At 33.8% G+C, this 12,741-nt stretch overlaps 2 protein-coding genes across 6 annotated transcripts; one reads left to right on the forward strand and one right to left on the reverse strand.

Moving 5' to 3' along the window:
- The first annotated feature begins 1,989 nt into the window (after positions 1-1,989).
- On the forward strand, positions 1,990-9,258 carry LOC128882769 (WD repeat-containing protein 82). Of its 4 annotated transcripts, none has more exons than XR_008458548.1 (2): positions 1,990-5,810; positions 9,119-9,258. XR_008458548.1 is itself a non-coding variant. In XM_054134499.1 (1 exon), the coding sequence occupies exon 1, from the start codon at positions 2,425-2,427 to the stop codon at positions 3,370-3,372; it is 948 nt and encodes a 315-aa protein (XP_053990474.1). In that variant the 5' UTR covers positions 1,990-2,424; the 3' UTR covers positions 3,373-8,677. The 4 variants fall into 4 exon arrangements, 1 of the variants encoding a protein (XP_053990474.1); XR_008458549.1 differs by lacking the exon at positions 9,119-9,258 and adding an exon at positions 7,826-8,677; XR_008458547.1 differs by lacking the exon at positions 9,119-9,258 and having other exon boundaries at positions 1,990-4,576; positions 4,642-8,677.
- Positions 9,259-9,364: 106 nt separating this feature from the next.
- On the reverse strand, positions 9,365-12,416 carry LOC128882768 (aspartate--tRNA ligase, mitochondrial). Of its 2 annotated transcripts, XM_054134498.1 has the most exons (11): positions 12,283-12,416; positions 12,116-12,201; positions 11,777-12,028; positions 11,334-11,702; positions 11,083-11,259; positions 10,833-11,012; positions 10,653-10,760; positions 10,365-10,577; positions 9,997-10,209; positions 9,746-9,929; positions 9,365-9,665 (listed from the first exon to the last, which is right to left on the reverse strand). In XM_054134498.1, exons 2-11 carry the CDS (start codon positions 12,194-12,196, stop codon positions 9,505-9,507), a joined length of 1,938 nt encoding a protein of 645 aa, XP_053990473.1. In that variant the 5' UTR covers positions 12,197-12,201; positions 12,283-12,416; the 3' UTR covers positions 9,365-9,504. The 2 variants fall into 2 exon arrangements, with proteins under 2 accessions (XP_053990473.1, XP_053990472.1); XM_054134497.1 differs by having other exon boundaries at positions 12,116-12,369.
- Positions 12,417-12,741: the final 325 nt, after the last annotated feature.

The raw sequence follows: 12,741 nt of genomic DNA on the forward strand, positions 1-12,741 counted from the left end.
ATTAAAAACTATTTATGCGCTGTTTCGCTTAATTTTGTGTAGCATAAGCTGCATTTAAAGTTTGCATGTTAAAAATTATATTTATTTTATTTATTTTATAACCTAAGTACAAAACATCTACAAAAGATAGGGAAATATTATTTTAAATTTCTAATGTCTATAAATTTAAGTCGTATAAGCCGCTTTGCGATAAACGTATATAAATGTGTTATAATGATATGAATGTACATGAAATACAAACAAAACGATACATTTTTTTAAATATTTAAAGAGCATGTTTCTAATGGAATGATGTATCGTGATGTTTTTATTTCTTTTTCTTTAGACAAATGCATTCAATGCAAAAACATACAAAAAGAAGAATCATTGGAAAACTGACTAACAAAAGAAATTCTGTTTGTCATGATGCATCTGTTTGATATAATTAAAAATTACTATCTCGATAAGATAATAAATACATATGTATAAATAAAATAAGTTCATAATGAATCATAAGAAACATAAGTTGTATGTATTCAAAAATAATTAATATGTTCCACTAATAATGCACAACGATGCTTTTGACAATGTCAAAGTGATAGTCAAATAGAAACTAAATTGGTATTTTATAATAATATAAGAAAACATTTGCGCTGTTTATGATTTTGCAATGATAAAATTCTCTTTATGTAACTAGAAAAGCATAAGGAAGAATAACTAAATATATATATATTTAGTTACATATATTAATATAGACAACAATTGTTATTCTGAGATTACAGAACACATTTATAATAAAGACATTATCTTGTGATAACACAAATTTTATATGTTTATAATTTATATAGCGAAGTTACACACAAAGATTTAATATTCGTTAATTAATTATTTTTTAAATAACGAAATATTGTATGAAACTTTATGCTGCAAGAAAAAAGGAGAAAAGGATTCCTTAATAAATCGCAAAATATTCATTTATACCTCTTATACTACCGCTTTTCTACACTTTGATGCTACAAATCTCATAGTATTTACTTTTATTTATAAACTATTATAAACTTTTAATCCATTTCACTACCTACATTTCTTCCAACATATGTTTGAAATTGTTTGAAATTTGCATTTATAGTCTGCAAGAGTACCAATATTACAGCATGCTTCATATTTGGCGCACTACTTATTACCGACATGTAAATGGTACACTTGCTGAACATGAATTGCGTTTTAGAAATACAGAATGAGGTAAAGAAATACAATGTATAAATGCCAAGTTTAAGTTACTTTTCGTTTACTTTACAAATTACCGAATAACAGGTATTCGCCTGTAGTTTATTCACATTGACTACAACTATGTAAAGTATTAGGTTGGGCAAAAAGTTCGTTTGATTTGTTGTGATGGTTCTCTCTCTTCAATTCGGATGATTACTAATTTGACGAGGACTTCTACAAACGAAGAATTACGAATTTGTCCAAAAGATGGGGAAAGATCATAGAACCAAATGCACATTACGTCACAGACTAAATATACTTCCTTGTCTAAAAAAAATCACTATTTATTTGTGTTGAAATCCGAAGCTAAGAATAGAACATTTCCTTCGTTTAAACTTAATTCCTGCTATACATTTTCTTTTACAATTTTAGAGTAAATTTTATCCGTTTCTATTATTCATGATTTATTAGATGCTTTTAACTGAATTAATTTCTCAAGAAAAATCACTATTTATTCGGGAGTTACAAATCCGAAGCTAAGAATCTCCTTCATTTAAATTTAATTTCTGTTGGACGTTTGCTTTTGCAATTTCAGAGAAAATTTTATTCTTATCTCTATCTAAGTTTTACAAGAAAAATCGTTTTTCATTTACGCGTTAAAATCTGAACGATCTTCTTGACCAACCTAACAGCATTTCCAACTCAGTCGATACAACAGTTTCCTTTGACGAAACGTTTGAATCGACGTCGACGCAGATCGATAGCTTCGTTCACGGTACGACTCTACAGTATCCTGAGAATGTTCACGGTAATTCGTCATCCATTTCTCTAAACAGTTGGCAGAATTTGTGCGTGCGGTGTGCGGTAGCGGTAGTCTGCCGACGGCGTCCGTTCGTAGGAAAGAGAGGAAGGCATCGAAGGATCCCTTTGTCAGATCAAAGTAAAACGACTTGGTTGAAAAGGAACTCTGATAATAAGAAAAGGAAGATCGAGAAACTCGAGGGTAAACTGGGGGTACGGCCTCGTTACGGATTTTCTGACCTCTTCAACTCTCCCGCGGGTTTTTTTTTTTTCTCGCGAGGTGAATAACAGTGGTACATAGACGAAACCCCTGACCCCTCCGCGGGAGGTTCGCGCCTCGGCGCCTAAGCCACATCAAAAAGGAAGGAGGAAGAAATTGCGGAAGCGGGAAGGTTAAGAGGACGATACGAAAGGGAGAACGCGCCGTCTATCACTATGAAGCTCGTTGACCACGTGGTGAGGAGCTTCAAGGTGGCCAAGGTGTTCCGCGAGAACTCCGACCGCATAAACAGCATCGACTTTTCACCAAACGGGGACACTTTGATCTCTTGCTCAGAGGATGACCAGATCGTGATATATGACTGTGAGAAAGGCACTCAGGTGCGTACGGTCAATTCTAAGAAGTATGGTGTAGATTTAATTCATTTCACCCACGCGAAGAACACCGCGATACACAGCAGTACCAAGATCGACGACACGATTCGTTATCTGAGTCTGCACGACAACAAATATATAAGATATTTCCCAGGACACAGCAAGAAAGTTGTGTCGCTGTGTATCAGTCCCATAGAAGATACGTTTCTGTCTGGTTCTTTAGATAAATCCTTGAGATTATGGGATTTACGTTCACCTAATTGTCATGGTGTTATGAACGTTTCGGGACGTCCAGTTGCTGCATATGATCCAGAGGGTCTCATTTTTGCTGCAGGTGTTAATTCAGAGTTTATAAAATTGTATGATTTACGCAGTTTTGATAAGGGACCATTTGTTACATTCAAATTGTCTCAAGAGAAGGAGTGTGATTGGACTGGATTGAAGTTCAGCAGAGATGGGAAAACCATCTTGATTTCTACGAATGGCAGTACGATTCGGTTGATCGATGCATTTCATGGCACACCGTTACAAACATTTACCGGTTATTTGAATAACAAAGGGATCGCAATCGAGGCTAGTTTTAGTCCTGATTCGCAGTTTGTATTCAGTGGATCTACAGATGGCAGAGTACATGTATGGAATGCTGAAACAGGGTACAAAGTGTGTGTGCTCAATGGCGATCATCCAGCACCTGTTCAATGCATTCAGTTTAATCCTAAGTATATGATGCTAGCATCAGCCTGTACCAACATGGCATTCTGGCTTCCTACTGTTGATGAAAGTGCATAAAATTAATACATGGAATGCTGGGCAATGCTCGCAAGAATTTATCTAATTTTGTGAAAGAAGGAACTGAAGATTGTATTGGTCCAAGGAACAAATGACAATGGATAATTCTTGGGTATTTCAAACAAGCTGAACTTGCATTTACATTGTGTACAAAATAAAGTCACCGACGTATGAGACGCCGGTGTTGGAATGAACCCAAGAAGCAGAAGAGTTGGTGTAATATTCAGGAGTTCGGCTGCTTGTCTTGCTTCAAGTATATTGCGTACCGTTTATGTATTTTGCCATCTTTATTGTTTTCATCGTCATGTACTCTATGGTGCGATGAACGTGACCATCATAATAACACCTTATCAACATTTAAGAACCGTGATATACCATTGCTTCTCTTCTTCCTCAAAGTATACTACAAATATCGCTAGTATTTGGATGTGTCATCTTCTGTACATACCTCCTTCTTGTGTACCTGTGTGTAGTATAACGATATTGAATTATGTATCGTATGTTACAAAAACTCTTCGAATCATATATATTTAATTGACTTCTGAGTAATCAATGATTTTACAATGCATTTTGTTACTACTATATCTCTAATGATATTTTAACAAAGTTAGAGTATATATTTATACATTTACGTTGACGACATAAAAGAAATTGAAACCATAGAACAGTATCCACAGCAAAATTACATATTTATATTCATTTTTCAGTTGAATGTTTTTTGACATAACTTGAAACGAGTTCGAAGCACAAAGGAAGAAGATGATAAAATCGGTACATTCATAGTGACACTACAGAAAACTATGCTATGTACACATGAAATTCGTGACACACAAATATGTGTGCACTTGCGTTCAATCCCATAGCATTGGTATTCAACAAAAAAAATGAGATTTGCAATCGCTGATATCGTGCATGGGGAAATTGTTATGATCGTGTCGCATTGATGTAAATTAAGCAATTGGTTTGGGTTATTTAAAAAGATCCCCAGTGACCGTCCGAAATCAGGGATATTTTTCTTTCAAACCGATTATAACGGAGTTTACACAAAAATTGAAATAACGTACGATACACTTCGCTAGCGCAGAAGAACGATAGCTATCGAGCTTATTTATTGCGCGCAATAAACATGCGTACGTTTAAAATAAGACACTTTGTTGACGGCAGTAAGGTATCACGTATTTTTACGACTTCCATTGCGATAAAGGTATAATAATTCAGAAAGTATACTGCCACGATGGCACTTATGTTATTGTATATGTATTATTCTAGATATGGTATCGTTTTAATCTACATGCGTGGAACCGGCGGGCCGGGTGAGAAACATTCGACGATGATAAGAAGTGCAGTTAAATCTAATCATCTCACAGTAGTTCACTAAATATAATGTTAATGTCATCGCAATGTGGCATCTCATCTTGACGAGAAAACCAGGTGCATACGAATAGACAGTTATACTCGTATTCAAACGTTTTATCGAATGAAAAGAAAACGTAAATAAATATTCGACAATCCAGTTTTGTATACAATGTAACTACGACGGTTAAATAACATTCTTGTTGTATTGTACACGTGTCTGTTACAATTGATTTTATTGAAATTCCAATCGTCGTTTAACACCGATAAACTCACAAATTGGAATGAAGTCGCGTCGATAAAAATATTACACAATTTTGTGTAACGTACACGTGTTTACGACTTATTCGTGTATATTCTGTCTGTACGTTTATGCATGGCTGCTTTCGTCGTGCGTGTATATACCATTTATATTCACAGTGTCCTCTAGAATTTCTAGATGTTTTTCTTAGCATACTTTATGCAAGAGGAGGGGGTTATAGTATTCTATATGAAAGCGCGCGTGTATGTACCGACTGTGTTCGTGTTGCGTATTGTCTATTGATTCTACGACGTATGCGCGCGCGCGTGTGTGTGGATGCGTGTATGGGAATATGTATTCTTTGTATGCGAACGTGTTTCCTCGTGTATCTCTACGACTTCAGCAGACTCGAGTGCATTACATTGTGCGTCGAATACGCGAGAGTTCGCCTCGTCTTGTAAAATAGTATTTTTCTAAGTGGCGAAATAGTGTGCGTAATTATATCACGCTATCTGTGTTGGAAGAACGGTTACTATGATGTTATTTAAAAATATGTCTTGCGATTCGTAAAAAGAAAGGGATTAGACTATAAACAGAAAGAAGATATAGAATCGTACAATGTATGTCGCATTCAATCGACCGGATTAAAATAAGGGAGATTATAATGGACACTGAGAGAAAGAGAGCGTGAAAGAGAGCGGACTCGAAGAATTAGATCGTCTCTCGAAGTACCACGATCGATCCACGTATATAGATTAAACACTCTATGTCATACTGCCAACTTGTAATCTAGTAAATGTCCGAACCGAGTATCTTAATCAGAGTTGGGTACGTCTTTATCTAGGTAAGGAATAGCGAATAACGCTTTATATGGATAACGGTTATTTGTCCAGATAAAACGATTATTCGTGACTCGCAAATAAAACGTTATACGCCTTTTTTTTCGTTTTGAATAACTAAGACATATGTGATTTTTCTGTGATATACAAATATGAAAAATGTTACGTAAACGGCGCCGAAATCACATTCCACGCAAAAATATGACTAAAATCACATTGAACGCGAACGTGTAACAAATACCATACGTAAATAAAAATCACAGCGTAATTGTAATAATTTAACAAATGCCAGAACAAAAATCATATAGTTCACGAATCACACATTCCAGATGAAAATATTACAAATATCGCAGAAAAATTACACCGCTAACAGAATGTGCGAAAGAAGTGTAATTCTTTGTTATTCGAAAAAAAATAACTCGATTAACAGATAGTTTTATGTAGATAAATTTAATTAAGTTATTTCGTCGATGACGAGAATTTTATTCGAACACTGCGTATAAGGAATGACTAGCCAGATAAATGAACTAAATGGAAAAGTTTATAACGTGGATAGTATTTTGATAGAGATTTATTCGAAACTATTCGAATAAACGCCCAACTCTGATCCTAACACGCAAATAAATTTTCTGTGACTCGCGCGTACACGCGTAACACACTGTGTTCTCAAAATGGAAAAATTCGAGAGAATTTGTACATACTCCTAACAACCGTGAACGGAACTTACGATCGGCGACAATGTTGTCTTAACAGTATTCTGGATAAATCAGTGCGATGAACTCCTTATTAAATTTATTTCCGTTTAAATGTCGTAGGCTACGAAAGAAGATCGAAGGCTGAAAGATTGCTGTTTGCAATGACAAATTTTAGCGACCAATGCCGCCACAAATGTGTTAAACGTTGCACAAGTTAGCATGGTGGCACTTAACACATTGATTGTCACGTTACCCAGAAATGAGTGACTTCTTTTCATTAAGGAACTAAATAGATTAATTCCAAAAGTGAGGCGTTAATGAAAATAAATTTCGCTACAAAATTAAATGCTACGATAAACGTTGAATTACCTAATCTTCAACAGTCTCGAAACGAAATTTTAACTAAGTAAAAATTGTCATGAATTTAAATCTGGCAGCTAATGTGTTAATTTAGTCTCTGTATGCCTCATATGTTAAGACAGCACTGATTATCGATCGTACGATCGGGAAACCTGAAGTTGAGACGATCGATGGAGATCGGATCCTCGAGCAGGTGCCACTAATTCCCTTCTAAATTCCGTTCGCGCCTGTTGAAAGCCAGGGGCGTAAAACGTTAGGGATTTCTTTTTTATCGAGATTACTCGACGCGTCCCCTGTCATTCTTGTATATATATTGAGAAAATCGAAAAAGAAAAAAAAACAGAAAAAGTATGAAACCTTTTTTTACGAATTTCAAATTTTTCATCGATCGACCGTGCGTTTACGTTCTCTTTGTGCACAATCGGGGTACGCAGACAATTGACAAAGACACCGATGTCGCATGAGCGAGAAAAACTTTTTTTTTTTAATGTTCATTCGACACGTTCACTTTATCGTTTCACCGCGACTCTATTTGAGGAAGGCAAAAAAAAACCGTAGGACAAATTGGGCACATCATCCCGCTTACGCCCCTGTCGCAATCGTCGATTTATGCGGCTACTTAACATAGGGATTTAGAATTGAACTTAAAATAGGTGTACAGCGTTCGTCGATTGGAGGAATCTTAATCGTTAAGCGTTTTATTGAAACGCGCCTCAAAAGATGAAGAAAACTGGAAAAAAAAGAAATAAGATACTAAATGTGATGTGGTTCAACGGAATAATTCGTGTATTTAGACAATTGTTACCTTGTGACGTCTACTATTGTCGGACGACATATATGATCTCTGTATCTTCTAAGTTCCTACGTTAAGTTTTCGTACAAATTATCGTCGAGTGTTTTGTAAACGTAACGTAGTCGCGTTCAGTACTAATTTTTTAACATTTACATTTTCTGCGCTGGAATAGAATCGGTCCAGACGTCTATCATACACCGAACGTTGCACTATAGAGTGTCTTGGAGAACTAGGAACATACAAAACGAACGTTCAAGCCATCTGTTAGAAAATGCATTCAGTTTGAAAGCTTGGACAATTGTGTAAAACATCTTCCAACAGTGAATTGTAGAGTACGCACATTTTTAATGTTGTATTTTGTCAGTAACAAATCTCAACTTCCATTTGATCCTACTTTTTTCGCCTTTGTTTATCGTTGCGAACGATGATGTATCGAAGCAGCTCTGAAACGGTTAAATTGTTGAACATAATTTGCATAAGTAGGATTTTAAACGTGTGTACACGGGATTTCCTTTTTTCTTCGTAAACCGTGCATATATATAAATACATATTTTTATTTATGTCTTATGCAGACAAGTAGACGTAAAGTAAATAAGATTGTATATGTACCACGACTAAAAAGACTTGGCATTTCTTTTCAATTGAATAACAAAATTGTATATCGCATACATCCGTTTGAAAAGAAAAAAAGCAAAAAATGTTTCGTTGAAAACATGTATCTATGTTCCAGTTCGCTAAGTCGAGGCAAGAGATAAAATTTTCTTCCACTGACGTATAAATGTAATAACATATCAACGCGTTTATTAGCGAATTTTTAATTGAATGTTAACAAGCGTACTTGAGAAGAGCGAAAAAGGACGTATGTCCCATTGAATTTTTCTTGCTGATATAACGTGTCGATTTGACGACTTGGCGCGCAGAGTAAATTTTTATTTTCTTTTAAAGTCATTTGAATAGAACGTATGATGTTTTGCTAAAAAAAAAAGAAAAAATTATAATAAAATACTTTTTTTGTACATCAAAATTTGGTCTTATCATTTTATTTCTGTGATACAATATTTTTTAATAATTGTCGACTATTTACCTTCTCGGTAATATGGAATTCCACCCGATTTCGAAAAATAAGTTTCATACACAATTCATTCCTCTTTCTCAACACTGGTTCATGTTTGCATTACTTTGCAAGATCATTAACGATATGACGATATACCGTAAACTGCAAATTTTAATCGTTCGAAGCTACGTAACACGTGTGTTAATATAACGTACTTACATCTATGAAGTAAATCGGTGGAGTTTCTAGCAATTAATCTTGTTCGAACATTGCGAGTCATCACAAGATAATTTTCTAATACGATTCCGTTTTTTTGCGTGATAAATTACCCGTTTGTGATACACGATAGTGATCTATCAAATTTTGTTGGAATCAGTAAATGTCTGATAGTTTATTTTTATACTTTTGTAGGTTGCATCAATCCCGTTTATCGCTGCAGTACAAAATGACAAAAGTGCAGTACTCATGATGCTTTTACTAATGATCGCTGTCTGGAAAAAACCATTTTATTTATGATTATTTGTATCGACAAAAACGCAACACATACGAATATTGTAAATCATGAAACAGGTTCTTGAAATAAATCTAAATAATATCAATGATATTCCGTAATTGAATTTTGTTTTTGTTACATAATATATTACAATTGTAATATATGTATGAAATTAGAGACAAAATAATACTTTTTTTGAGTTTTTTAAAGTGAACGTAATTGCATTTATTTTGCCAACAAACTCAACGGAAATTATTTTTAAATTACATTAATAAGTACAAAAGAGTATTGTTTAAGTATTATTTTATTCCATTATCGTTTGTATGTGATACAGCTTTTTGTCTTCATCAGAAATTGGAATTGGTGCTCCCGACATCAAATCTCGGCCCTCCATAGTTTTTGGAAATGCTATTACGTTTTTTATACTCTCCGCTTTACACAGTAAACACATCAGACGATCCAGTCCTTGCAAATAACGTAATTTAAAACAAGCCTTCATTTTATGCCTTATTTTCTAAATATTATTCGTATATAAAATAAGATACCTATAGCAATCCCACCATGAGGTGGTGCACCGCATTCTAAAGCATCAAGCATGTGTGATAACATTGATGCATCTATATTTAACATTTTCAATATTTGTCTTTGCAAAGTTGCTTCGTGAATTCGTATTGATCCTCCAGCAATCTCTGAACCGTTCATAACTAAATCGTAATGCAATCCTCTAACCTATAATGAAATAAATATTTTATTAATTAAAATATTATCGAGTACATTAATTAAGTAATACAATTACCTTGTTTGGTGTCTCAGAAAAATATTGTATATCATCTGGATGAGGATGGGTAAATGGATGATGCATGGTTTCTAATGTATTGTCTTCAGTATTATATGAAAATAATGGAAAATCAGTAACCCATAACAATTCGTTTTTAGAAGTACGAATTCTTTGACCTTTACTCTCCAGTATATTTGTAAATTCAATGCGCACTTTTCCCAGTAGTGATTGCTATAATTTTAAGAACAATTATTTGAAAATATTGACAAATAACACTTTAATAGATGCTCACACAACATGTGTGTGATGTTATCGTTACCGCGTAGAAGTGCAGCCGTTAAAGTGTTAATACATTTAAATCAGAGCATTAAAAATGTCATACTTACAGTGGGAAATTTATTTCCAAAAGCTAAGAATAGAACATCTCCTTCGTTTAAATCTAATTTCTGTTGCACATTTCCTTTTACAATTTTAGAGTAAATTTTATTCGTTTGTGTTGATGATTCATTAGATACTTTTAATTGAATTAATCTTACAGAAGGAAAATAGTCGCGCTGTAGTTTAGAAATACTTTCTTTCATAGATTTCGTAAGGAAATCCTAAAAAACAGACTATTTATTGCAAATGTGCAAAGATTATTAGAGAACTAAGATATAAATCATTTACAAACATACATGCTTATTGGGAAAAACTAAGGCGTACATTTCAAAGTTTTCTTCCCATTTCATTTTTAAATTTTCTTCTAATACTGAATATTCAATTATTCTTGTAAGTCTATGAAGCTGAAATATTAATAGTGTTAATTTCAGTAGTAGGTGCTTAATGAATATAAATTAAAAATATTTAATTCTTACTTGATATGGTATCCTTAAATCTGGTTGATCTGTACCAAACAATTCCATTACTTTGTCATAAGTAAAACGCTTGAAAGGTCTAGTTATTGCTTCTGAATCTTCAGGCCAAGAATACACTAACAAATTTTCAATTAATTCCATTATCCCTTCGGAATCAACGAATGACATTTCTATATCTAGCTATGAAATTATACATTTATAAAATGTCATTTTTGAGAAATTGCATATATATTTGCAAGTAAATGCACACCTGTGTAAATTCAGGTTGTCTGTCATGTCTAGCAGTTTCATCTCTGTAACATCTAGCAACTTGAAAGTACCTATCAAAACCACCAACCATCAGTAGCTGTTTAAACTGTTGAGGACTCTGTACTAGAGAATAAAATTGTCCCAGGTGTCTTGTTGGTACTACGAACTCTTGAGCACCCTATACATATAAAAATATGAAATTTTGAATATCCTGCTATTAACATATTCTATATAATGCTTTAAACTACATACTCCAGGAGTAGTTTTAAATAGTGTTGGGGTTTCTATATCCACAAAATTGCATTCTTTGATTAAATATTCTCTCATCTTTGCTATGACTCTTGAACGTAATCTTAAATTTCTTTGCAATTCAGGATATCTTAAAGACAGATATCTATGTCTCATTTGTGTGCTTTCTTTTGCTTTATTAAATTCCCTAATGAAGAGTGGTAGATTTGGTTTTGCAACATTTAAAACTTCCAAAGACTCTACTTGTACTTCAATATCTCCAGTTTTCATTTGTTTATTTTCTTGGCCCTTTGGTCTCCCATATACTTTACCTGTTACACTTATTACACTTTCAAAGTTTAATTTCTTGACTATCTCTTCCAAATCTGTTCTCTGCAATAAAAGATAGCAACTCGTTAAATTGCATTGTGTATTCATTCAAAATGGATACATGTATATAAACTTACATTGTCAGGTATAATAAGTTGCGTAGACCCATATGCATCTCTTAATGTCATAAATTTGTTCATTCTCTGAAACTCCAACCAGCCATATAATCGAACACTATCTCCTACATTTTCAATATTCAATTGGCCACATGTATGAGTTCTTGAAACAAATTTATTAACAGGTTGTATACTTTGTTTAGCTACTTCTTGTTTTTGTACAGCAAGATTATGTGTATAGGCGACTAGGCCTGAACAATATTTTGTCATAAGCTGAAACAAAATTAATAAGATATTTTTTAATGCTCCAATCTTAATGATTTCATCAATTATTAATTTTTAATAAACATTCTGACTTACTTTATGGTTACGTAAACCATTTTTGAAAATTAACCTAAGGAATTGATTTTTTGACATGATACAATTGTAAAAAGTAAACATCCTTTCTGTAAGAGGCAAATATGTAAAGTTTGCATAAGTGTGTTTTGTAATTAAAAATAGTCATTAATATACGTGTCTATTTATACTTTTTAAAATAAGTATTATATGAGAAGCAAAAAGATGTTGACAAATTGTATTGTTACGCTATCACCAGCTATCACGTGAACTTAGCTTTATTACATGTAGCGTCACAACGCGGCATAGCTTAAGCACTACAGCATGTAGTATGTATTTATATTCAAACTAGGAGCGAAATTCAAATGGATTAACCCATTGTATCAGCGAACCACCACTCCCATTGTTAAAACATTCAACGTGGGTGATCGAGCATGGGAAAGTCGAAAGTCAGGAGAGAAAACGAAACGTTCGTTGAAAATACTTGACAAATTCATTATAGGCCGTGTCGAAACACCGTTTTCGCTAAACTTCGATATACACTAACAAGGGGACATATCTAATTGTCCGTCTCCGATTTTGATCTTTGAATTTTGAAACTTGGTGGGTACCAGTGATGGGCAAAACCCTAGGATTCGAATAAATCTGAA

Source organism: Hylaeus volcanicus, unplaced genomic scaffold, assembly GCF_026283585.1.
Source record: "Hylaeus volcanicus isolate JK05 unplaced genomic scaffold, UHH_iyHylVolc1.0_haploid 12182, whole genome shotgun sequence".
NCBI lineage: Eukaryota > Metazoa > Arthropoda > Insecta > Hymenoptera > Colletidae > Hylaeus > Hylaeus volcanicus.

What these genes read in the sequence shown, in the direction of transcription:
- LOC128882769 (XM_054134499.1), top strand. Translation starts at nt 2,425, where the DNA reads ATGAAGCTCGTTGACCACGTGGTGAGGAGCTTCAAGGTGGCCAAGGTG.
- LOC128882768 (XM_054134498.1), bottom strand. Translation starts at nt 12,196, where the DNA reads ATGTTTACTTTTTACAATTGTATCATGTCAAAAAATCAATTCCTTAGG. An exon ending in TAGTTTTTCCCAATAAGCAT is followed by an intron (nt 10,578 to 10,652) that starts GTATGTTTGTAA and finishes TCTGTTTTTTAG; the next exon opens with GATTTCCTTACGAAATCTAT. An exon ending in TCATGGTGGGATTGCTATAG is followed by an intron (nt 9,666 to 9,745) that starts GTATCTTATTTT and finishes GTTATTTGCAAG; the next exon opens with GACTGGATCGTCTGATGTGT.